At 39.2% G+C, this 26,358-nt stretch overlaps 1 protein-coding gene across 10 annotated transcripts in view; it reads left to right on the top strand.

Moving 5' to 3' along the window:
• Nucleotides 1-11,126: 11,126 nt before the first annotated feature.
• The window catches only part of pou2f1 (POU class 2 homeobox 1), a 26,258-nt gene continuing 11,026 nt past the window's right edge, over nucleotides 11,127-26,358 (top strand). Inside the window, exons 1-12 of one of the 10 annotated variants that reach the window (XM_011489390.3) lie at nucleotides 11,127-11,209; nucleotides 18,481-18,546; nucleotides 19,047-19,120; nucleotides 19,750-19,845; nucleotides 21,442-21,621; nucleotides 21,701-21,818; nucleotides 21,902-21,993; nucleotides 22,097-22,267; nucleotides 23,961-24,102; nucleotides 25,537-25,691; nucleotides 25,815-26,003; nucleotides 26,082-26,196. In XM_011489390.3, the coding sequence (XP_011487692.1) occupies nucleotides 11,164-11,209; nucleotides 18,481-18,546; nucleotides 19,047-19,120; nucleotides 19,750-19,845; nucleotides 21,442-21,621; nucleotides 21,701-21,818; nucleotides 21,902-21,993; nucleotides 22,097-22,267; nucleotides 23,961-24,102; nucleotides 25,537-25,691; nucleotides 25,815-26,003; nucleotides 26,082-26,196 (1,444 nt within the window). In that variant the 5' untranslated portion in view covers nucleotides 11,127-11,163. Of the gene's footprint in view, nucleotides 11,210-17,926; nucleotides 18,237-18,480; nucleotides 18,547-19,046; nucleotides 19,121-19,749; nucleotides 19,846-21,441; nucleotides 21,622-21,697; nucleotides 21,819-21,901; nucleotides 21,994-22,096; nucleotides 22,268-23,960; nucleotides 24,103-25,536; nucleotides 25,692-25,814; nucleotides 26,004-26,081; nucleotides 26,197-26,358 lie in introns of those variants that run through there. The other 9 variants (XM_020712852.2, XM_011489392.3, XM_011489391.3 and 6 more) reach the window with 9 other exon arrangements.

Below are 26,358 nucleotides of genomic sequence, written 5' to 3'. Positions count from 1 at the left end.
GTGGGCTTCGTCATTTAATTGATTGTTGTGTTGATAAATGAAATATATCTCTTTACTCGAAGTCCTCCTTTTCCAGGAAGGCAATTTCAGCTTTTACAAGGCTTTCTTTTTTATTATAAAATCTTTATGAATTGTTTTCTTTACAATTCAGTTGATAGCTGAGAGTAAGCTTCACCTTTCAGATCCTCTTAACACTGAAAAAATAACATCTGGAGATTTGGGAGGAAGTCCGGTTTTGAGGTTGACTGGTTCTTTGTTTCACTTGACTTGCCAACATAATTTTGAACCATCAAACCTCTGGGCATCAATGCTTTTAACTTCCTTTTCTGTTACAAAGATTTTTGAGTTAAACATTAAAACCATGGAGGGAACTTTGTTGTTCTAAGATGTATTCATCTCCATAAAAAAATCTGATGAATAAGTCACCTTCGTTAATGAGCCGCCTTAACCCTTTAACAACCCAGCCAAGACAAACTCAATTAAAAAGGGTTGCTTTTTGCTGCTTATTGCCTTGGGGGAGTAATACACACAATCAATGTTTTTAATATTACAGACTCTTACAAACTATATGAATATCCCGGAAAAGTGTATGCATTTACATAATTCAATTAAGAACGTTACACATTCATAGAATAAAGATTCAGGGCTCACTGTTTAATTGATTTCAAGTATTTCTTTGTTATTTTTGACATAAATTTGGGTTCCAGCCCATAAAACCCACAAAATCAGAATTTTAAGAAATACTTTGAGAAATCTGTCTAAATTCTGCAGGATATGAAAGTTTTCTACTGAGTTTCACCACAAATCTTCTACTAAACTCAAAGCACCTGGACCGTTCAACAGATGACATTACATAGTCTCAGTTTGGTTTAATATGGGGAAGACTTCAGACTTGACAATCTGCCATCATTGATCCCCTTCATAGTCTGGATAAGCCACCATAGTTCACCATAGGAGGCCTCATTCCACTCTCTGGTTGTCTTTAGAAAGAGTGGAATGAGGTGGAGGAACAGGCGCATTCTGGAGATGGGCAACAACTGTTCTCTGGCTTCTCTGGTCAAAACATTTCTGAACCTGGGCCGACGGAGGAAACATCTCAACTGGGCCAAGGCGAAGAAGGACTGTTGGTCAGTGGTCCGCGGTCCTGGTTCTGATGAAAGTTAACTGTACCTTTCATTTGGGAATCAAGGTCCAAGGAACAGAACCCAAGCTGCTGAAGGTCCAGTGTGAAATGTCCACAGTGATTTGAGGTCCGATGTCCAGTGCTGTTGTTTGTTTTTATGGAAAAAGTCTGCATGTTTTCTAAATGTGGCTTACCATTTGGTTGAGCAGGGAGTTCAAGACTTCAGACCACATCCAGAGAGCACCAATGCTGGAGACAAATGTAGAACTAAAACAGTTTCTCAAAATATGGTGGACATAAATGATAACGGTCAGTTTTGCTCTGCAGTTTTTTTTTAACTATGCATCAGTTTTTATGTCATTGATTTGCAAAGAAAATTTGATGTGAAATCCAAGGGAACTGTATTAAGAATAAGGTGGCAGCAGCAACCTTTTCTCCTATGTCATCAGCTTTAGGCCCAACTGTATTTTTTAACACATTGATGCTTTATATTCACTTGAACATATTTTTTATTTGCCATCTTTAAGATCCCCTGCATAACTGTTTTTGCACAGAAATGAACCTTTATAAACATATACAGCTACCTACAGTAAACATATTCTAAAACCATGCCAGATTTGAAAAAATATTCGCAAACCATTTCCTGGACCTTTAACCATCTTCTTTATGTTGTTATACTTGGAGTATGACAATTTCCCAGTCCACAACTTTTACAAACTGAAAAGGAAAAAAAAAACAACCTCTCCTGATCCAACCCATCTGTGACTAAATCTTTCAGAGGACTTTATTCTTCAAGAACATCCCTGGGAAGTGACTGTGTTCTGCAGTGAGTCTTTAGTCCTACCTGCAGGCTGCAGCATTGTACCGACAATCACTCCGGACACTAGCACACAAAAGTGCATTGTTTTCCATATCATTCCACACCCCGTTCAAAGAACACACAGTTCACAGTCTGAACAAAATGTGACAAACCTTTATTACCTTCCTTCCCTGACCTGGAGAGAAGACATGAGGAGTTTCAGGTGAAATCCTCCTCTGACCCCCCTGGAAGAACCAGGAGCTCCAGCTGAGGAAAGCCTAAAAGGATTTTAGTTATCAGAATCAGAAAATACTTTATTGATACCACAAGTGGGAAATTTGTTTGTCACCATAGCAACTGACAGCAGAGGGAAAAAAAAGACTAAGAATAATATAAAAAAAACAAGAACAAAGAAAATGTAAAAATTGGGGAATCAAAAAATGCATCATACCATTGTGAGGTTTGGTACAGGCACTATCAGGGATACAGCTTCATCACTTTTTTGTGCCATAATTAACTGTAAGACTTAAATTAATTTCTAATCCCTTCATTTTGGGAGAGAGTCCAAAAAAACCATCAAATTCAGAAGAAAATCTAAACATATTTTGATGGATGTCTGTTTTTAAAATAACCTTTGCCTGACACAAGACCTAAGTAGCTCAAAAGATCAGAGACCTTTTGTTATAATAGTTTGTTAAATGAGAAATGTGGATTTTTACTTTTCAAAACTGTATAGGTTAAATCTTGTGATTATTTTCTTGTGGCCGTTGCAGTACCTACTTTGTTATTTACATTAACAATAATTTGCACCCAGCTGTTTTTTTTAGATCCTTTGAATTGTGTAAAATACAAGTTTTCCCAAGACATTCAGTTATTTCATTTTCCCACCTGGAATAGTTTTGTGCTGTACCAAATTATTATTATTATTTTGTATTTTTAAGCCTGACTATTACCACAGTGCCCTGAATGGAGCAGCCCAAAGGCAAAAAGGAAGAAATTCTTTACAGCTTTTCTCACGTTGACGGAAATTACCTTCTAGAAGTTATTCAAATCCAACCTGCTGTCATCACTATTTCTATTTAAAAAAACGAACTGAAAACGAAACGAAAGCTCAGTGAAGGAGTTGGTTGGACAACCCAAAACATAAATGAGGAGTAACTGTGAGTAGCGTGAGACGCTGCGAGAAAGACGGGTATTTTAAAGCAGAGTCACATGCATGAAGCCTGAGGCTACAAGTGACTGACAATGCTGTGGAGAAGGGCTGAAACACTTAAACTTCATGGGACCGCATGGGTCCTGGTTACATGGAAGAAGAAGTATGGCAACCCAAATGTGACAAAAATAATTCTGATCTAAAAGCTTTCACCCCCACAAACACACACATACAAAAATTTCTCTTTTGCTTGTCATGCCGGCATTCGGGCTGCGGTATTTGTATATTGTAGTTTAGGAGTTTTAATATTCAAGACTTGTCTTTTATTAACATACTCGTTAGCAGTCACGTGACTTGTTACGAAACAATTCCCCCAGTAGTACCATCCCGGCTACGGAGCAATTTTGATCACTATGCCGGCTCCCGGGAGGGGGGCTGGCAGCCAGGCAGAGACCCACGGTGGGATGGGGAGCCAGCCTGCTGGGGCCTCCTGAACTTTATGATACTTTTCTTATCTTAATATAAAAGGTCCCCTGATTTTATTCTTGTTTTTATTTTAACCCTCTCTGGTTAATGCTGGACAGCAAGCCTTCTGAACTCGATCAGAGCGAGAACACAGATGCAGAGAACACATCTGGGACTTTAAATTACATTTTAAATATGTGCGGTCAACAACGAAATCCAGCCTTGGACGCACTTAAAATGCGTGCAGCAATATGCCATCTTCTCTTCTCCTGCAGATGAGCTTATGCACGCTGGACGGGGCAGATCAGGGAGCTTCCACATGTGCTACTGGACCGTTGTGACATCACAACAGCTCATTAATTCAAACTGAGCTTCTTTGCGACAGTTTGATTGACAAGGATTTAAAAGGAGAAATGCTTAGAGATGCAAAAATGAAATGATTTTTTTTTAAATTTGTTCTCTTTCTTAAGAAAAATGCCACAAGAACATGTAGAAAACTCAACGAACATGATTTTCATCATGAAATGGTCTTTTAAGTGTTTTTAACATGTTATTGTGGCATTTTTCTGATGATGGTGGACATATATAATAAAATTAATCCTAAAACTGCATTTCTGAGAATTTCCTTATTCAAATTATCGTGAGTTAAGAGAAGAAAATATACTGGACGAGCTACAAGCTCCCTGCTCCGCTCCATTCTGATGCATCCACTGGTAGACAAATAGATCCATGTACGTCTTTGTTTTCCTCATCTGAGCTGGACTCTGGATCAAAACTGTACGGCTGGAGGAGGGGGCGTGTGTAACACTGGTTTCCCCTCCGCTTTGGTGCTTCTTCTGCGCATGACAGCTTCATGACGTGAGGTGACATATGGACTTCTGGGTGTGTGAATGAAAAGGAAAATAAAGTGGTGGCCATCTACACCCAAACGTGTCTCTGAAACTCCACTTTGCCGACACCGAAAGCCGATAACATTGACAATAATCTGATTTTGAGTCGTCCAAAGGTTCATAATTTCTTTGTTTTTGAAACCTAAACATGACTTTTTTTCTCGTAAATTTATGACTTACAGTCTTACTTAAAATTTTTTTTTAAAAAACTCTGTCTTGCCTAGAGGACTGCACAGGTTTTTTTTATTTTATTTTATTTTTTTATTTTACTACAAATGACATAATCCTGAATAAAAGACTGAAAGTCCCACTTTAACATTTCACTTTAAGTTATTTATAAATAAATTTCATGATTGAAAAGAAGATAATCAGCCAAAAAAATTATGGAACTTCGTTTCACAAGTTTAAACTTCAATTTAATTTGATCCGGGTTTTTTTTCCATTTACTTTCAATATAATTTTAATTCAGTCAGGAAAAACAGTTTACACATAACCTTTGATAAAAACTAAATACAGGCTAAATTAAAAAAAAAAAAATATGAATTCCTACTTTAAACTAGAAATACAAGTGACTACCGGTAACTTACATTCAAAGATTTTTCTACTATTTAAAAAAAATAGTAATCATAATAATTGTCTTTTTAAAAGTAGAAAACGTGAAAACATGTTTGCAAATAGAAAAACGCAAGAATTAGCTAAAGGCTGGTTTTTATTTGCAGTTCCTTGTTCTTGATGTGAAAAATCCCTCTTACATATACAACAAAATACAACAAATATACAAACACTTACCAATCAAATATAAAATATCAAACCAGGCTATTAGTGTTGGCAGCTGTAGGTGTTTCCATTTTTTGTGAACTTGTAGGTTGTTAGCAATTCTAAAACTTCGCCCAAATCTATAGATCAGTTATTTTCTAGTAAAAAAATTCCTAATCCAGATTTTTCCAAAACTTTTTCCTCAGCCATATGTCTAATGTATAATTAATGTTTTAAAAATGCAATTTGTCAGGAAATACTTCAATTTTACAAGTGAAAAATTAAATTAAAAAAAAACTATGAAGTGTAAACATATGAAAACATTTTTTGGATAAAACACAAATTACAAAAATGAAATAAAAAATTGTAAATTTTTTTCCTAAAAGCCCCTTTTTAGATTGTGATTAATTGTAAGCTAAAATATTGCACTGTACTTGTGTTAAAGGCAGGGAGTTAAGTTTGTTTACAACGTTGACAAAACCTTCGAAGTTTGTAATTCATTTCTTCAGCTCTAGGGAAGTAGGACTTGTGTTTGACACCAAAATTTATTAGGGGATTTAAAAAAAAAAAAAAACAGTTCATTTCTGGAAAAACCAGTCAGTCTGTTGAACCCCCATAAACCAGTTCTCACCCTCTGTACCGTGTCTGATAATTGTCATCTTTGCAGATCCATCTGTGGCCTCCACAGCTGGGTTGTGCCTGAGGTTAAACTTCATCAGGAGATACATTCCCTACGGATGTTTGGCTGATAATCACATATGATTTTATATTATAAAAACTAAAGTAAACTGGAACCGCACCTCAGAAAACAGGCCCTAAAGGTTGTGACGCACGACTTACTTTAGCTGTCACCACTTTCCTCCCAGTTACACTTGGAATTAGTTAAACTACCAAAACCCGGCTGGCATGCAACACATGAGGGATTTTCCCAGCATGCCGTTAACTGTCTTCATTCCATAAATGATCTATAAGAGACATAAAACCTGTATTACTTGGCAGAGAAGCAAAAATGCCTTCTAAATGAAATGTTTCAAAAACATTGAGAACACTAATGATTCCTATTGTATGGATGAATTCAGTATGCATGATTGGTGTATAAAATCTGCTCTTTGAATAACTAGTTCTTAGGGTAACAAGGTGGGACATTGTGTGAAGTTCAGGTACAGGTAGTTTAAAGGAAGGTTTTCTACAGAACATTAGTGAGTTTCTGTGGAAACAAGCAGTCAGTTGTGGTTCAGGCATAAGATAAAGGTTTATTACCTGACAAACATATTTGTCCATATCGTGAACAGAATTGTTTATTACGTGTGATGCGACTCCATTTTCTTCAGATAATAAGAGGGTAAAGCATGTTTTCTTTTTCGAGCAAATTTCATACACAGGCTAATTCTAAGGGCTTGAAGTCCACACTCCAATCCTCTTTTGATTTATTTTAGAACTGTTTCCAGTGGTATATTATTATTATTTATTATGATTATCCTGTTTTTAGCCAAAATCAAGAATCTTCTTATGTTTTCTAGGACATAATTTCTTCAGAGCGGCAGTTGTTCATTCAAAATTCACCTCTGAGTTGTGGGTAGAACTGTTGGTGCAGAATAAGCCTTCCTCCACTTCCCATCATCCACTTGCTCTTCCGCTAGCTTACAGCCCCTCACAACCCCAGACTAACATGACCCGGGGAACAAAAATGGCAGGGAGCTTGTGGTCTGCCAATTGTTTCTTCGATATCACAAGCTTTTCCCAACTATATTTTTTCTTTTGCTCCTAATTCATAATGATTTGAATCAATAAATACTCATAAATGCAATTTTAAGCTTAATTTTCTTTAAATATCTCCTCCAGCTTAAAAAAATGCCAAAAGAACATGGTAAAAACACCATTTTCATAGGAGTGGGTCTTTAAATTAGAGAACCTTATAGAGAAAACAATGAAACAATGGAGGACATTTGGTCTCTAGTGCAATCTGTGACTTTTGATCACACTCAAGAGTAATGAAGACAATGAGAGAAGGCCGCGAGTTGTGAGAGAAAACAAAACATTCTTGGAAAGTACCGAACAGTTTTGGAAGCCAATGATTAAGCGCTTTGAGAAGGAAGAGATGAGTTATGATGGTGAACTCAGATCAAAGACAGTGAGCTCCTACAATGCTTCTTAGCTAATCAATAATTAAGTGTTTTTATGATGTTGCTTTATTAAATTTTGGCTCGAGAATCTCTTTCTGGAACCAGTACCGGTTATTTTCCCCTATGCAAAAGCAACAAACCAGACAAGCCCAAACAAGAGCTAGCCTTGAAGATGTTCAAATGGGCTGGTAGTACTGTAAAGTTTTACGTCTTCATTGGGCGTGGTTGGGTTTTACACATTCTCTGTTATCTGACAAAGACTGAAGAAAAACATTCACTTAGTTACAATAAATGCTAGTTTAGAGGCAACAATGTCTAAAATGAGCTCTGACCGTAAATAAAGGCAGTGAGGATGTGCTGCAGGCTGGTGTGATCAAGGATAGGGGTAGAAATGTGTTAACAGGTTCCACAAGTGTTTGATCGAGTGTTTGATTTTGATTTATTGATTTATCTCAAGCTTTAAAAAGAATGGAATACTATAATAAAAAATGAATACACAGATAAAGTGAGGCAAATAAGTACTTGAACACTTTGTGATTTTGCAAGTTCTCCCACCTGGAAATCATGGATATTTTCATCTTAAGTGCTTGTCCATTGTGAGAGACATAATCTAAAGAAAATCTGGGAATCACATTGCTTGATTTTTAAAATAAGTTTTTTGTATTCTATTACTACAAATAAGTATTTGAACACCTGTTTATCAGCTAGAATTCTGACAAAACATCTTAGTCCGCCTTTAAATACTCCACCTTCACTCCACTTATTACCCTAAATACAGGGTTGTGTCAGGAAGGAGATCCAGCATAAAACTCTGCCAAACCACCTGTGCGAGTCAGTGAAAGCTGATTCTCTGTGGCGACCCCTGAAGGGATTTGCCGAAAGATGAACAACAACTATAATCCAGTCCTTATCTGAACAAGTGCTGATTATTTATCAACAACAAAATACAGTTCTTAGTCATTATCCTCAGAAACCATTCTTACCTAATTTCAGTGAACGTTGATATGAATCACACTTCATGTGACCCAAATGAAATACTTATTAATTATTGTCAGAGTACATTTCATGTTAATCCAGTAATGAGATCCAGAGGCTGGTGGGGTGGTGTGCAGACAACAATTTGGTCCTAAACGCTTCAAAAACAAGAAAAGTGATCGTGGACTTCAGGAGGAAGAAGTCAGATCTGCACTCCATTGTCAATAAAGGGGAGTGTGTGAAGAGAGTGCAAAGCTTTAAGTACATTGGTGTGCACATTGATGAAGACCTTCAATGGAGCTCAAACACTACATAGGTAATGAAAAATGCCCAACAGCGTCTTAACTTCTTGAGGATCCTCAGGAGGGTCAACCTGAAGAGAGAGCTGCTGGTTGCCTTCTATCGTTGCACCATTGAGAGTGTACTAACATACTGCATCTCTGTTTGGTTTTTAAGCTGCACCATGGCAGACAAGAAGGTTCTACAGAGGGTCATAAACACTGCCCAAAAGATCGTTGGCTACCCTCTTCCCTCACTGAAGGACCTCTAAAGCACTCGCTGTCTTGGGAGGGCACACAACATCATGAAAGACTGCACACAACCAGGACATCGGGTGTTTAAATGGTTGCCCTCTGGAAAAGGACTAAGGGTGCTGAGGTCACGGACAAACAGACTCAGAGACAGATTTTACAACAGAGCAATAGCCCTCATAAACACACACATGGCTTAGTTTCTCTGGGAGAAGGAGGAATGTCGATTCTGTACATACACCTGGTGTGCATTTGTATTTGTATATTGGTATATATATATATATATATATATATATATATATATATATATATATATATATATATTTACATATGTATATATATATATATATATATATATATATATATATATATATATATATATATATATATATATATATATATATATATATATATATATATATATATATATATATATTTACATATGTATATATTTTTAGATACTTTTTTGAATGTAAGATAATTGTTGCTGTTTTTTTATTATGATGTTGTTTTCTTTTCTCTCTTTGCACCAATGTGGGACAGTTTGCAATTTCGTTGTACTGTTGTAACAAGTTTGACTGTACAATGACAATAAAGCTTTATCCTATCTTATCTCATCTCATCTTATCTTTCTTATCTTATCTTATCTTATCTTATCTTCATCTTTCTACGCATTGCATTCATCATTGCTACGCATTGCATGCTGATCCAGTAAATAAAATCAGTAGCCTGTTGATTATCATCAGAAAACACTTTCACATCACTTCGGTAAACATTGATGTGTATCACATAGCAGATCCTGTAAGTAGTACTTACTGATTATCATCAAAGTACACTACCAGTGTGATGAAAAGATGGAAGGAGAACTTTGAAGAGTTCATGAAAGAGGAAAATGTTCATAAGCAAAGAACAGAATGGGAGGCTGTTGTGGAGCAGGTAGTAGCAAAGATCAATGATGATGAAGGGAGGAAGATATTGAAGAGGATAAAGAAAGGGAATAAGGTCGAAATGGTTTGGACGCATTGAGGGCAGGGACAGTGGTTATGTTGGTTGAAGGATGCTGGAGTTACTAGAAAGGAGGTCAAGTGGAAGACCAAAAAGGAGGAGAAGGAGGTTTATGATTGTGGAGAAAAACATGAGGGGGCTTGGTGAGAAGGAGGTAGATGATTCACTGTAGTGACTCTTAAAAAGAGCTGAAAGCCAAAAAGAAGATAGTTTATTAATTTGTAGTAGGATTCGGCAGGTCAACGTGTTAAACTCTAAGTCAAGAACAAAATGGAATAAAATAGTATTGTATCATCTGTCATATTCTCTGACAAATGTTGAAAGGATTTGAATGATCAACAAAGTGACCTGAAATCCGAGAGGGCCAAAGTGTGAACACTGAGGAACAGCACAGATCAGACATAACACTGTTTATAGCCTCAACCCATTAAATCCATTAAAGTCCTACTCCAATAACCTTTTGATCTATTTTCAAAGCGTTCCCAGTAGCGTTTTAATTTGGATTATTCCGTTTATAGCCAAAATAAAGAAAAACCTGTGTTGTTTTTCTAGGATATAGATTCTGCAGAGAGGCAGCAGTTCATCAGAAATTCACCTTTACATTGTTGGCAGGACCGTTGGCACAGAGTGTCCATCACCCTCCCATTATCCATCTATTTACACCTCTCCAGCTAGCTTACAGCCCCACAGAATCCTAACCTAACATCACTGGTGCAACAGAAAATGGTGATCAATATTGGAGCTTTCCAGTTGTATCGTTTTGAGTAAATATCCCAGCTTGGATGAAGAAAAAGAGACGTACATGGATCTATTTGTTTACAAGGATGCATCAGAGTGAAACAGAGCAGGGAACTTGTGGCCCGCCTAATCTATTTTCTGCGTCACAAGTATGATCTTCTTCCAACTGCATTTTTCCGTCTGCTCTTGTTTCACAATGAAGAATTTCAAAAATGCAATTTTGAGCTTAATTTTCTTTAACTCCTTCATTATGAAAAATGCCACAAGAATGTATTAAAAAATACTCAAAACAACGATTTTCCTGGGAGTGGGTCTTTAAATTATGTATTATAATTCATAATTTTAATAAACTTCTTATTTTTGTAAAGTAAAAGCTTATTATTTGTTTTATGTTTATTTGCAGTTAATAAAAGTGTTGTTAGAAACCTGTGCAAGATAAGATAATATATGTTTAAAGTATTTAAGCAAGCCAGAAGGGAAAAACTGTCCTTTTCTGTCCTCCGAACAGGTTTGTGTGCTTTGTGTGTGTGCACGCGCGCGTTTGTTTGTGCGCTCGCGCGCGTGTGTGCCTGACTCAGGGCTGGAATTTCGGGTTAAATATTCAAAATGGCGGACGGAGGAGCAGCGAGTCAAGATGAGAGTTCAGGACCAGGTAATGATTACGGCATTTTACATATTCATACTCGTATTCAAACGTTCTTACTCAGAATTTATGATACCAGAATACAGATGACTCGAAAAGAGACAAGCAGATAAAGCTTCGACGGAGCGGTGTTTTAGTTTTGCACACAGCTGGCCATCTGTAATTTGACAGAGGAGGAAACGGGCTATTGCAGTGCGACGGCAAATTACATGGAAACATGCCTCCCCCCTTTGTGTGATTAGACGGCTGTACGCCGCTACATATTCATATGTCTGTCGACAAATACAATTTAGCATATTTTATTAGTAATCAGCGTCGTGGCTCCGGTTCATAAGGAACGCATATGGCTGTATTTGTATTTGAGGGACGCAGTTTGATGGGACTGGGGGTGCTAGCTGGCTAGCTGTAGCGCCCGTGCTAACGCTCGGCTTTGTGTTGATGTACACTGAGGCTTTTGAGAAACGTTTGCATATTCATTTTTTACCAGCCGGGCAGTGGCCGCGCGCACCTCTGTACAAACATTTATCCTGGGTATTTCAATCTAAGCGTCGTATTTTTATTTGAGGCCGTCTTTTACTAGTTTTACCCCACGGCGTCAGCTCTGTGTCTCTCAGCTCTGAGGCTCTACTACATGATCATTTTTTCTCCTTTTTTTTTTTTTTAAATAGCAGAGCATTTTTCCCCCTTGCCTTTTGTGCTTGGCGCAGCGGAGCCACGGCAGCCTGTTGTGTTATTCATACACTGTAGTGTGGAGTTCAGCATATTCCATCCACGGTTGACGAGCTCGCCTTGCGCGGCACAACTTGCCAATATTTTGTAACGCGATTTTGTCGTCTGTTTACGTTAAATGAGCGGGGATAGCTTGTTATGGTTGTAATATAGACTGTACCTCCTGAGCTATTAATAATTATATTTAGTGTTATTTTGATGTTTTGTGTTAGATCAATGGTCCAAACCTGGCTGTTTTGTCGGTGTTTTTTTATGTGCGGGATTATGGTGGAAGTTGGGACTAGCATTGTTTTCATCGACTTGAGGTGGGAGTCGTCTGAGACTTGGTGGTACTGTTCTGTTTTGGCTTCACTTTATTATGGAGCGCGCTCGTGGCTTCTGTTGGACCCCTTTTAAAAACATTTTTAAAGCTGTTGGGCCTCTCTTTGTGTTTGGAGTTTTGACTTGGCCGAGCTGTACTAAATTAGGACTGTACCTGTACCCCCCTCAGGCAAAGGAAGGGGTGGTGAGGCCCACTTCCGGAAGGCCACAGTAATAACGGGCAGCACTCTTATTATTCTCCCTGCTGCTTTCATGACTGTTCAAGACACTTGAAGCTTGATGGCACTGTTTTGCCTGTTCTTTTCAAAATAATAGCCAAGGCAATCAGGGTTGTTCCATCTTAACTTTACCAAAAGATTCTATATCTTTGTAAACACCTTTTAGACAATTTTCTTTCATTCGTAAATATTCTAATTTTAGTGTTTCTTTTTTAAATAAATATTTATTTATTTATTAAAATTATTAATTTTAATTGTTGTTAATTGGTGTTCAATTGTTCAACTACAGGGTTGTCTTCACACAAGCTGTTTCAAAAACATCCCATAAAATATTAAAAATTTAAAATCAAATAAAAAACAGAAAAACGAGTACAAGCAAAGGTAAAATCTCAAATTGAAAACATTTTTTATATAAATCAATATAAGTCTAAACTTATGAAGAGTTTACGTTATTGCGGTTGACTTCATAATGATGATTTTTGTCTTCCCAAAATGCTCTGTAGCATTACTTTAAAATGTTTTTAGAAGTTCAACTGTAGAAAAAGTACAAAGACTTAGATTTTTTTCCCCATAGATTAATCTAAAGTTTGACTGTTTTGGCCTTAAAATTTGACAGAGTAAGGGCTTTTTGCAAATTTGTGTTAGGTCGTAATTTAATTTAAAAAGGTCCATTAAAATATGTCATTTTAATCAAATTATTAAGTACCAGTAAATAAATAAAATTTGACTTTCAAAAATGGCACAGTGTTGCATGTCAAGTCGAATCGCAGTCATAGAACTCATCACACATGAATGGCTGAGGAAATAGTTCATTTTGCTTGTGTCACAACACTGAAAGTGCAGGTTTCTTCAGTCTTTTGGATTTTATGATTTCTTGTTCTGGAAATATCCTTATTCTTTTCCCTAAATATCCAACTTAATAAATAGTGCTTTCCATAGAAAACACAAGAAATGTTCCATCATCCCACTGAAGCTACTTTTCTCATTTTCAGTTTCCAGTTTCCCCCTCACGCCAGCCTTGTAGTTCAATCATGAATATTCATTGATGTAAACACAGTTGCTATGAATAATTCATCACCCGGTGTAATAAATTCAGGACATGCCACCTCAAAGTACTGAGAAGGCCTCGATGAAGGCTCTAGTCAGACAAGCCTGTTCACTCTAGAGAAAGGAGAAAAAAAATGTGATAATAGGAGTTTTGTGTCTCCTTAGGAATAGACTAGTTGTTTCTGGTGATTTTCTGCTGAAATGAATCATTCATGACTGTATAATGCAAAACAGAAAATTCGTAAATATAAAGAGGCCATTTGGCAAAATAATGCAGTCTTTTTTTTTCCATTATTAATAAACAAAATTGCATTTTTATTCATGAATTTGAAAAAAACTACTCCAATGTATTCAAAGAAAGTCACAATGAACTTTTTACGTGCATGGGATGATACATTTAAAATGAGATACAAGCTTCAGGTTCTGACTGTCTCTGTTCACCTGTTGACGGCCAAACGTCTTACAGTTGAGGTCACAAGTGAACGCAACCAAAAACTCCTTAAAGCTACTTCTCAGGGCAGTTCAAACGAGAAGTATTCAGAATACCTTTTTTAGGGTTGCTATCATTGGAAACACCTGAAAGGAGAGGGATCTTTTTTTATAGTCAACCACATGGTTTAAGTAACTTAAAGCTATTGGAAATACGGCCCCCCTGTTTGTTAAATGTGTATGAGAGTTCAGACTGGTGCAGCGGATCATGTGGCTAACCTTTGCATGTGTTTGATGAAGGCTTGTTGAATGTTCTGTCTCTCAGAAACGAGGCCTTAATTTGGTTAAATTGAAAATTCAATCTGGTTTAGATACAGTTACTTAATGACTACCAGGGAGAGCCGCTGCATTATCCTAGAGAGGTGTTGGCCTGATTACTGCTTATCAAATTACATTGCTTCCTGTCTTTACTTCACTCTTGGATTGGACTCAGCATGGTTGTTTCTGCTGTCTTTAAAAAATGGGTCTTTAAGTTGTTCCCATATTCGTGTTTAAGCTTTTTTTATTTGGAAAAGCTGAAACTCTTCAGGTATTGGCCTCAAATTTAAGGTTATCCTCTTTTGGACGGGTATCCTGACTGTGAAAGGCACAGTTTTGGGCTCAGACTCATCCATGTGTGGAGAAGCAGTCCGTTTTTTACTCAGCATGTTTCAGTATAAAGGTTGTAATGCAGAATGGTAGCTAATTATATTTTGCTCTGTCTGTCTTGAATCTGTCTTCTGCATTTATTCAGTCTTCACCAAATTACAGCGCTAATGAGATGGCAGGTTAAAATTCTCTACACTGGTTATTTGTATAATGCGTTGTTCCGCAGTCAGATATTTGCAAACTATTCAACCAAGTAGCTGCATGCATGAAGTCCCTTTTAGTTCATCTCATTTTCTCATCTGCTTTTTGAAGCTTTTGAGGTACAGTTAGTTACCAAATCTCTTAAAGTATATTTTATTGAGTTTTCGGAGATGTAGTCTGTCATTCAGCAGTGTCAACATGTGCATTGAGAATATTTTTGATTTGTATTACATAAATAATTCATCTTTCTTATCTACTCTAGTTTAGTAGAAGGCAGACCAGGGGTTTCACACTAAAATACACATTTGCATGAGTTATGTTGGTGAAAAAATAATGCACAAATTAGAATAGAAGAAGTATTAAGTTCAATAATAAATCCAAACAAAACCACCTACAATGTTACAATGCAAAATGGCAAAGTTGTCAATTCAAGTGACAAAAAGAAATTACTTTGTAAAGAGATTTTAAATCATCTACATTTTCAGCCTAAATTCAAAGCCCAAACACAGATATTTTGGTGATTATAATTAACCAACAAAGACTTTCTGGTTGCTGATAAGTTGATCAGAGAAGTAAACATAAATTAAAAAATTACCAGATTGGTTTAGGATCTGTTGCAATGTTTCATTGTTCTGAAAACCTTAAAGCTTTTAACGTTTTAGTTCAGAGGACAAAACACAGGAGAAAGGAATATTTTCAGATTAGATTAAGACAATCTAATCCGTTCCAATATAGCAAATTGTTTAATGTAAAATTGAACTTTGAAAGATTGTATGTTCTTTGTGTCTCTGTCCTACATACATTTGAATATGAATGACTTCCTTTAACAGAGGGAAACATCCAACAAACAACTCTAGATGTGCTCTTTAGGTAATGGATCAGGAAAAATACCAATAAAAGCCTAAATGGTAAACAATGACAGCTGATTTAATGACTAGATCAATGACACCAACAAGTGTGGAAAATAAACATCATCTGGATGTAAAGGTGTGGTTCAGAGTCCCCCAGGCCAGTCTGAACTATTGAAGTCCCATTATCTTTGATTTATTGTAAAGTTTTCCCAATGGTCTTTTAATTATGCTTATGCCATTTTTAGTCTAAATAAAAAAACCTGTGTCGTTTTCTAGGACGTAGTTTCTGCAGAGCGGCAGTAGGTCATCAGAAATTCACCTCTGAATTGTGGGCAGGACCATTGGCGTGGTCCCCACTTCCCATCACCCATCTGTTTACACTCTCTCCCGCTAGCTTACAGCCCCTCACAACCCCAACCTATCATTACTGGTTCAACAAAAAAGGTGAGAAATATTGGAGCTATTCAGCTGTACAGTTTAGTTCCAGATTCCAGCTCAGACGAGGATAACAAAGACGTACATGGATCTGTTTGTCTGCAAGGAAAGGTATCAGAAGAGCCAATGGCCTGTCCATTTTAGTTTGTACGTAAAAACTTCAAGCTTTTCCAAACAGCATTTTTTTCGTTCTCTCCTGATTCACAATGATTTGAATAAAGAAATGCTCATTAGTGAATTTTAAGCTAAATTTTCTTATTAGATTTCTTCCATCATCAGAAAAATGCCACAAGAACATGTAAAAAAAAAAAAACAACAACAATTTATGTCGGAATGGGTCTTTGAAGTAAGAACAGTGTTAAGACTCAACCCAAGCAAGGAGCTGATTTCACAGCCAAGGAGAGCGATGGCTCGTTGCTTTACCATTTGAGTTGAGCAAACTCTGGGGACAACAATGAGCCTGTGTCAGATGGAATCACTGTGCATGGAAAACGAGGAACTCTGATTTCTTTAAGATGTAATGGACATTGGCAGTTCAATTTTTAACCTTTGATTTGAAGTTCTCAGCTGATTTCAACAGGCAGCTGTTTGAACTAAAAGTGTACTAAGATCTCCCTGGCCAGTTCTTATCTGAACTTCGGTGGGGGTGTTTTGGAACAGCTGGAGACTTTCAGAGAATTTCTTACGGTAGCCTCATTACAAAGGAATTTAAGCAGGGCTTTAAGAAAGGCAAGGGCTACTTTCCGTCACATCCTGCTCCCACAGTTCCTGGTTTAAAAATGGTTAACAGGGGAAAGAAGACCGGTCCACATCTGCGAGTTAAGCATCGCGTCCAGATTATTTAAGGCAACTCATGAAGTGCAGGAGTTGATGAGAGCTTTGGTCATGGGAGTGGCTGTTGTGGACTTAGTTTGTAAGCCCCTTCCCTTGCTGACTGAAGTACAAGCATTTCACTTGACTTGTATTCACTGGACACCTGTGCAGCCTTATAGCAGGGCTGTCTCCCTGCTGCATTAGCTCTTCAGCACAGGCTGAAAATGAATTTAAAAGGGGCCCCAAAAGGAAACACTAATGGAATGTAAAGCTAATCTAAATATGTTAATCCCCAAAACTTCACAGACGACATCGGCAACAGCCTGCCACCCAGCTTCTGCTGTGGAATGCTTTAGCCGCAGGGGTTCTAGCTGTAATGACAGGCTTGTGGTGGATTAATGTGGATTTATTTATTTCATATTAAGCTCCCCCTCCCCTCACACATGGACCCCCTCCTTGTTTTGGTCCAGTCTCTCTGACTCCTTAAAATATTCGTGGACATTAATGCAGTTCACCTTCGTGACAGGCCTGGACCTCTGCTGACAGACCTCAAACTGCATTGTGGGGGATCTTCAGTCCTTTACCTGCTTTCGGCTAATTACTTTTTAGGCCTACATTCACACAGTAATTGGTCTTGTGCTTCCTCCACTCCCTCTGCTGCGCCAAGTGCTAGTTTGAGCACTTTTTCTCCTGTCATCCTTATTCCCCTGTTTTTTATCGTCCTCCAAAAGCTATCCAATTAATATGCTAATGAGCTGATAAATATTTATAGGGGTTTAAATTATGCAGAAAGCTTTCAGAGCCCAGTGTGAAATGCGTTGCTCGCAGGACTTCAAAGCCTTGCATTGCTAACGAGGCAGGGGCAGATTTGCATACGACTTTAATCAGCTGAATACTGATTATGCTTCATTATAGAACTGAGGGAGGAGGAGGAGGGCAGTGTTGGAAGGGGGGGGGGGGGGTGCCAGCTGCACTTGTCGTTTGTTTCATTCCAGCAAGAGGGGGGCGAGGACCAAGTTTTTAAGAAGTACAATCTTTTGGAGAGAAAGAAAAAAGTAGTGGCAGTGCAAAAAGGGGGCAGAGCTGTGAGAAAAGACGGACACCAGAAGAGCTGGTTGCCCAAATCCCGTCGGCTTCCCCGGTGTGCGTATCCTAGTGTTGTGCAGCTGGCTGTGGGGCGACCTTGCCTGTGTGCCTGTGGTTACATTGTGCCGTGCTCGCTGGTGACCAAAAGACAGTGGAGGCTGGGAGCAGGAAGTGAGTGCTCGGAAACCTGTCAGTCAGTGGGTTTGAGACTGAGAGGTTCAGTAGCCATGCTGGAAAGTCCAGGTAGAATGAGAGCAGGTGAGTTTTGGATGGAGCTGTGTCTTATTGGTTTATTTAAGCAATTGTAGGTTAGGGGAAATTACAGCCTGCCACTTCTTAGCGAGACCATTTGGCGAATGTGCATGTTTTTTTTTTCTTTGATGCCCTTTTGTGCTGCAAGGGATAAATATAAACAGCTTTGTTAAAGCGAATAAGAAATGTTTAGGTGAGAACCCCAGTTGCATCTAATTATTGATTTATTAATTTATTTTGGCTCTTGCAGATACTAAAGTGAGTAATCGGTCAGAATCTGCTAAATGTGCAATGGAAAGCGGTGACACAAACACCGGTAAGAAAACCTGCAAGTTTATCTTTTTTTCCTTTGCTTTCATTGTTCAACAGGTTTCAAAATTGTAACTTTTGCAGCTCAAACTACAGACGTCACTTCTATCAACACGTCTAAAAAAAGGGCTTGTGGTGCTCTGTTGGTCATGTTGTTTTCCGCCTTCACATTTGTTCACTTCTTATTCTGTGTCTGTGCCCTCATCGGGGATTTAAAGCAGATCATCAAATTCACTCTGAATGCTAACGGTTTGCTGCACAGCTTTGTGTTACTTTTCTATTTTAGATTCTCTTTGTATCTTAGTTTTTTGGCCTAAGTGACTAATGTTAATGATGAATCTTAATTTAGTTATGAATTTACATGTGTTAAATATGGGGGGAAAAAACGTTTTCGTTTATTCTTCTTGTACCTGTTAGCTGCCAGTGTTTTGACGAAAAAACGAACCGCCCAACACATCTTTTAATTGTCCGTTGAAGCACACCTTGTTTCTTTGTTTCTGTCTTCAGGAATTCAAACCAATGGGTTGGACTTTCAGAGGCAGACAGTCACTAATGCACACACACAAGCCCTCCTCCAACAGGTACAGCTCATCAGTTTTTCATGATTTCATCTTTTTTTATGAAGATAAAAAAAAAATCCACTTTCTAATTGCAGCTTCAAATGTAAATAAGGTATTAAGTTTGAAAAAAGGTGTGCTAATCTGCACTAAAACATTCACAAGCGGAGAGATCATTTAAATGGGCCAGGCTTTTTGCCGTGTTGCCTGGCAACTAGGCAGATTAATCAACCCTGTATGCTAATTAGGTGCTCTGCAGTTGCTCGGAAACAGATGGCTGAGAATATGCAAATCTATGCAGAATTTACATATGCTGCATAACAGTTATTTTAATTAGCATTTCGACTCTCCACTCCTGTCCCTTTGCCTGCCTGGTCTCTGAAGGCACATTTTAAATACCCATTTTTATCACTCCCCTGCTTAATTCAAATTCCTCTGGCAGCTTAAACACTAAAGGCTCTTCCTGACAAAGCCACTCAAGAAGGACAAAACGTATTTCAGTTTTAGGTTGTACTTTACTTTTTATTTCAGATGGTGCTTTATCTCCTAATTAAATTTAAAGGAAAAAGCTTTTAATTAAAGACCATCATGAGACTGTCACACCTCTTGGAAGATTTCTCCTAAGTCCCCCATGTCTGCTTCACCTCCACTAGTCTAAGTCAGAGGACTCTGGTGCTCTACCGACCTCCGTCCAGCAGAGCGTATTGCCTCAAACCCAGCTAATGTTGACCGGGGGACAGATTCCTGGAGTAAGTGGTCTCCTTAAAACTCAGCGCAGCTTTTTATATGTCTGAAAGACAGCGTTGGTACAGATAGTTTGGTTCCGAGGCTGAAGCTGACTCTGCCTCCTTCTCTGCCTGTCTGCTTGCTCATCTTTTCATTGTAAAACCATCTGAGCTGTTTGGAGATCTGTGTCTGAACATTCATCATGGAGACACAGGCATGCATTCCCTCAGACCATGCTGTAGCTGACGACTGGACAGTTGGTGGATGTTGCTGCTGCGCTTTGTTGAATATGACATCAACATGCTCATTTGCACTCATGCTTGGCTCTGCTGCATTAGTTGCTCTCCATTTGTCTGTAAAGAAGGCCATTTATGTGTTATTGAGGTACAGGAATTCTACGATACCTTTGGAAAAGTTCAGTTCAGCTAAAACCTAACAAGTGCTGTATTTTTTGGACTATAAAGGCCCGTTCACACCGGGACGAATTTCGCCGGCGATTTTCGCCGACGTTTAACGCCTCGTGACTAAACAAAGGGCACCAACGAGAGTGTGCACACCGACGCGAAAAAACGCCAGGCGTTAAAGCGTCAAAAAAAAAACGCCTCGGGTTCGTTTTTTTTTTTCGACGCGTCGCGTCGAAATCTACTCGACCAATGAGAACGGCGCTTTTGCTCACGTGTCTGGAGCTTCTGAAGTTACAGTAAAACACAACTTGGGGGCGCTCAAACACAAAACTGCCTTGCTGAGCACACATACCAGCGAAGAAGATAGACGCCAAGTAGCGTCTACACAGCCGGATAATTCAGATTGATTTAATTAATTTTATTAGCCCAGCCCAAATGAATCTATGCACATTTTTATGACTGTTTTCTGGCTGGATGTATAAAGCATGTCCATTGAACGCACATTGAAAGTTTAACCAGGTCCAACTTTGATCAGTCAGAGACTTGGATTTGGTGGTGAAGTATAGATGGCGTCCCTTTAAATTTAAAGAAGTGCCAACCATTTGAAAATTTATCGTGGAGAGGAAATAAGTAATCCCAGTTTGTACTTGTCTGGATTTGCACTAGTAGAAAAAGAATCCTCTCCCTGCTCATCCAGTGTGAACACCATGAGCTAAGTGCCTGTTCAAGAATGTTTGAACACGTCACATGTACGTAGCATAAGACCGAGGTTTGCTGTTGCTGTCAATACTGATGCAAACACCTACAGTGCCCTCTAGTGGTTCTTGACATTTCTTTTACACCTGAATATAAGTCGCACCCTGCCAAACCACGCAAAAAGCTGCAACCTATATTCCGAAAAATACAGTACTAATACTTTTCTGCTTCTCTGGAAATTTGTGCCGAAATGAGTCGGAGTAAGGAAGCTGCTGTCATCATTTAACAGAAGCAGTTCTTTCTTTCCAAAGTTGTTGGTTAAACAAAGAATCATTTTTCATGTGTGAAAACAGTGATACAAAAGTAAACTCATCTGTGTTCATGCAAAGTGAGTAGAGATATGAACCTTTCCAAAGGTATAGAAGCTGATTTATTGTGACATTTTTCTACATGTTTATGCGTGTTCTTCACAATAAATTAACCCCTTCTTGTATTCCTCTCCTGCCGTGCCTCCTACAGTTGACCCTGACCCCAACGCAGCAGCTGCTGATCCAGCAGGCCCAGGCTCAGATCCTGGCTGCAGCTGTGCAGCAGCATACAGCCAGCCAGCAGAACAGCACCACTGGGGCCAACATCTCAGCCACTGCAGCCACGCCCATTACCCAGTTACCCCTCTCACAGCCCATTCAGATTACCTCTGTAAGTCATCCGCCTCTGAGTTTCTTCAGACGCAGTCAGAGGTATGAACATTCATGGCACATTGTTTGTTCTTCAGCAGCTACAACAGCAGAGTTTAGGCCTGCCTCAGTTTGTTCTGGTTCAGCCTGGTCATCACATTGCTACTTCACTGCAGCCGGCTCAGTTCATCATCTCACAGACACCGCAGGCCCAGCAAGGTAAGAGAGGATGCTGAGGAGCATCAAGAGGAGCCATTTCAAGCGTTATAATCACTGTTTCCTTTTCCATTGATGCTGTGCAGGTATATTGCAACCCCAGAGTCTTCTAACTCAACTACCTCAAAGCCAAGCTAACCTCCTGCCAACTCAACCAAGCATCAACCTTGCAACTCAGGTTGGTCTTAACGCAGCCACTTCTTCAAACGTCCAAAGATGTGTTGGAGTTGCTGTAAACTTCAATGTTTCTCACATTTTGGTTACGCTTGTGACCCGTGTAGCCTTCAACTCCAACCCGAACTACAGCAGCCACGCCTATTCAGCTGCCCCAGAGTCAGACACCACCCAAGCGGTTGGATACTCCCACGCTGGAAGAACCAAGTGATCTTGAGGAGTTGGAGCAGTTTGCCAAGACTTTCAAACAGAGACGAATTAAACTGGGCTTTACACAGGTGAGATTTGAATCGCCTCCACACGATCAGGGAAATCTACATTTAACAATTTGCCTTTGTTTTCCTGTGTGTTATTGAGAATTACTATAGATTTAACTAGATATGTTAATTTAAGACTTAAAAAAGTAAAAAGTATTTTATCAACGACAAATCTTTGTGAAAAGATTAAAGGCTAAACACAAAAGTTTTTTTTCCTTAAAAATCCAATTATTTACTAGATAACTTGAGTGATTCATGATTTTGGTAAATCAATACTTTTTAAGGGGAGATGGAGTGTTTCATAGTTATAATGACTAATATATGATAACATGGCAATACATGAGTTTCTGATAAAAGCATGAATAGTTTCCAGGCTCTGAAAAAAGCTTTCTTTAAAGACAGAGACCAAAATCCTGGATTTATCTGGTGCAAGGACCAGATTGTGTTTGCAATTCGTCTTCTTTATTGCGCCTTTAAACCAAAAAAAATGTTTTTGTAAATTCATTAACAACACCAGAAATAATGTGTTGGGGACATCCAAAGGAAGCTTTGAAATTATTATGGGATGACCACAGGACCTATGACTGGGCAACCATTTTGTGGCACCAGGTAAAGTCAAAGCTTTGTTGACTTTTGACCTCTGGAAGAGGCTGTCAAGTTGAATTAAAAAAAAAAAACTTAATTAGCAGCAGCAAATTTAAATTCCTATCGTCTATCTCTTCCTAACTTCTCGACCGTCTTTGGGAAGCTACTTTGGAAAACATTTTGGAATAAAGAGTTGTAGATTTGAAACGGCTTACACATTGCGTGCTTGCAAAAGAGGCGTTTCCCTGTTCACACGTTTTTTGCTGGATTTTTTTGAAATTTTAATTCTAACTGTTAGCTCACGCTTAATGAAACAAATTACCATGCAATATGAATATATTAAGAATATGGGCGTGGTTAACAAATCCACCATTGCAAAGAAAATCCATGGTTTTAATTTTCTTTGGTTCCATTCTCTCTTTGATCACTTTCCTGAATCACACCAAGATACAGGGTTAGAAACCAAACCATAATTTTTAGGCAGACCAGTTCCATGTGCATCAGTGTTCAGGTGAGCGTTACCACCTGGTCAAGTGCGACGAGCTGTCTTTGTAACTTTAGGTTCAAACGGGTCAAGGTGAAAGCTCTCTAAACTCTCCAGACTGGAGCCAGAAACCCAAGACACCAATGACGGCAACAAAAATCAAGTTAGTTTTTGCCAAAAATTAGTGATGCCTCTTTTCTCCGTGGAGTATTTGTAAATGTCCTCACTTCAAGATCAGGTCTTGATCTCTGGTGTTGCTCATTTTACGGTCCAGAGGGCACTATACAACTCTTGTATTTTGACCTACATGTTGTGTTGACTTTTGCTCTAGTTTCAAATCTTTCTGAAGAGTTTTTCTTAAAACATCCGGTAATATTTTATCATTGTTTTAAGTTTTAAAATAAGTTAGTTAAGTTCAAGTTAAAGAGAGCTGAGGGGCGGAGTTTATATTCATCCTGGCATTTATGTCACATGAAAACACAGAGGTTCTTCTAGGATATTTAAAACGAGGGGAAAAAAGCATCTTGCATGTAATTTTAATGAACAGAGATTTATTTCAAGGGTGTTAATCAAACCCAGGAGATGAGGGGACCTTTAATAATTAATGCTGCTCATACTTCTCTGTCTGCTCCTCTGCTTCTTTAGGGGGACGTCGGCCTGGCCATGGGCAAGCTGTATGGAAACGACTTCAGTCAAACCACCATTTCTCGCTTTGAGGCCTTGAACCTGAGCTTTAAGAACATGTGCAAACTTAAGCCTTTGCTGGAGAAGTGGCTTAATGATGCAGGTTTGTCCCTAAACCTACAATCATCATCATTTTCATACATTCACTTTCTTGAAAACGAACATAGATGTCAAGTCCTCACCTTTAACTCACTCATGATCAAAGAGGTGCGTTTAAAGACACACTGAGGAAATTGTGTTTTTGGTGTTTCTAACATACTCTTGAGTAGTGCAATGGATCACGGCTGAACCGTGATACATACGGATCAGTAGCTATGGTTTGAATCCCACATGCATTAAATTATTTGTAAGGGAGCACTTTACCTTTCTAGTTAACTATAATGGCAATAGTAGAAGGGTGATGGGCAAAACTGGATTGCTGGGTTCACATCAAACACAATGTGCGTGTCAAATTTGCATTGGTCACCTTTGTTTTGACAATTCACTGCAAACGCTTGTCCAAAAGTGTGTTTATAGACTCGATGATCACACTGTGTGTGGGAGGAGCTACAGTCAATTGTTTTTCTTGGTCAGACCTCATCGCTGCATCATGGAACAGTCTGATATGTTAAGAGATCTAGTTCATTTATTTTGAAAAGCTTTATTAAAACATCAGTAAATACCTCCCCATGTCTGGGGTCGAGAGATCATTTAGAGACTCTGTGAGCTTCACCATCGACTGCGAGAGCTGCATCTGAATGGCGGCACTTTCAGTGCTACTGCTGTGTCTCTGAGACCCAGTTTGAAGATTTGGTGACGGGAATCTATGGCAGGAGAAACCCGCTGCTACGTCTGTCCCAACTGAGAGGATTTTTGATAGCAGCAGGGGACAGTGAAAGTTTTGTCATCCGTTGTTCCCCTATTCTCTTGCCATTTTTCTGATGAAGGCGGACACATATTAAGACGGTGAAGCTCAAAACTGGATCTCTGAGTATTTCTTTATTCATTTTGCTGTGAATCAGAAGCAGTTGAAAAAATTTGAGTTTGAAAAAAAATTGTATTTGTGGCTTAGAAAATATGCTGGGTGGTCCACTGGCTCCCCCCTCCAGTCTTTTCTGATGCATCCACTGGTAGACAAACGGATACATGTACGTCTTTGTTTTCCTCCTCTGAGCTGGAATCTGGATGTAAACTGTACGACTGGATAGCTCCAATATTTGTGTCGCACCGGTAAAGTTGGGTTGGGGCTGTGAGGGGCTGTAAACTAGAGGGAGAGCGTTTTAACAGATGGGTGATGGGAAGTGGGGGTGAGGTTGCTCAGCACTAATGGCACCAACTCAGAAGTGAATTTTAAGGAAAAGTTTTTTTTTTTTTAATTTTGGCTTAAAACTGCATACCGTAATCAGACTTAAATGCCCACTGAGATCACTTTTACAAAAGATCAAAATGTGATCAGAATGAGACTCTAGAAAAACAAGCGGCACACTCTCTAACCCAGTGGATCTCCTGGAGAGCATATTTTGTCTTTACCTCTGTTTTTTCCTTTCTGTGGCTGCTGTTTGTGCAGAGAACCTGACATCGGATCAGGCCTTGTCCAGCCCCAGTGCTCTGGGCTCCCCGGGCATGGGCATGGAGGGGATCAACCGCAGACGGAAGAAAAGGACCAGCATCGAGACCAACATCCGAGTGGCCTTAGAAAAGAGCTTTGTGGAGGTGAGAAACTTGATCTTGGCGGAGGAGCGGCCTGTTTCTGCCTCATGAATGTTGGTCATAAAGAGACTTAGATAGATGCGCCAGTGCTCACAGGGAAACCCCGGCGTCTTTGCCCTCTTCAAGCAGAACCAAAAACCTACCTCTGAAGAGATCACCATGATCGCTGACCAGCTCAACATGGAGAAGGAGGTGATCCGGGTCTGGTTCTGCAATCGGCGTCAGAAAGAGAAGAGGATCAACCCCCCCAGCAGTGGCAACGGTGTAGGAGGCAATACCCCCCTCAAAGCCATCTTTACACCCAGCAGCCCTTTGGTAAGCTTGAACAGACTCAGAAGGTGCTGGGATGGGACGTGTAACTCATTCAGCTCTGCCCTTCTCTCTGCCGTCCAGGTGGCCAGCACAGCGAGCCTTGTTAGCAGCCCGACCATTAACACGTCAACCACTCTGACTGTAAACCCAGTGATGCCTCTCACCAGCACCAGCGTCTCCACTTTGTCTTTCACAGGTACATTTCCCCTTGTATCCCTGGCAGGGTTCGTCTGTAACCCTACACCTTCCACTCAGTTGGTATGCGCACTTCCATGAATACGCAAATCCCCACACCCACACACAATTATACACACATACACAGCTCGACTGCTGCCGGGCTCGCTTTTGCTGCTTGATC

This window comes from Oryzias latipes, chromosome 21 (genome assembly GCF_002234675.1).
Source record: "Oryzias latipes chromosome 21, ASM223467v1".
NCBI classification, from domain to species: Eukaryota; Metazoa; Chordata; class Actinopteri; order Beloniformes; family Adrianichthyidae; genus Oryzias; species Oryzias latipes.
This window is presented reverse-complemented; position numbering and strand designations above follow the sequence as displayed.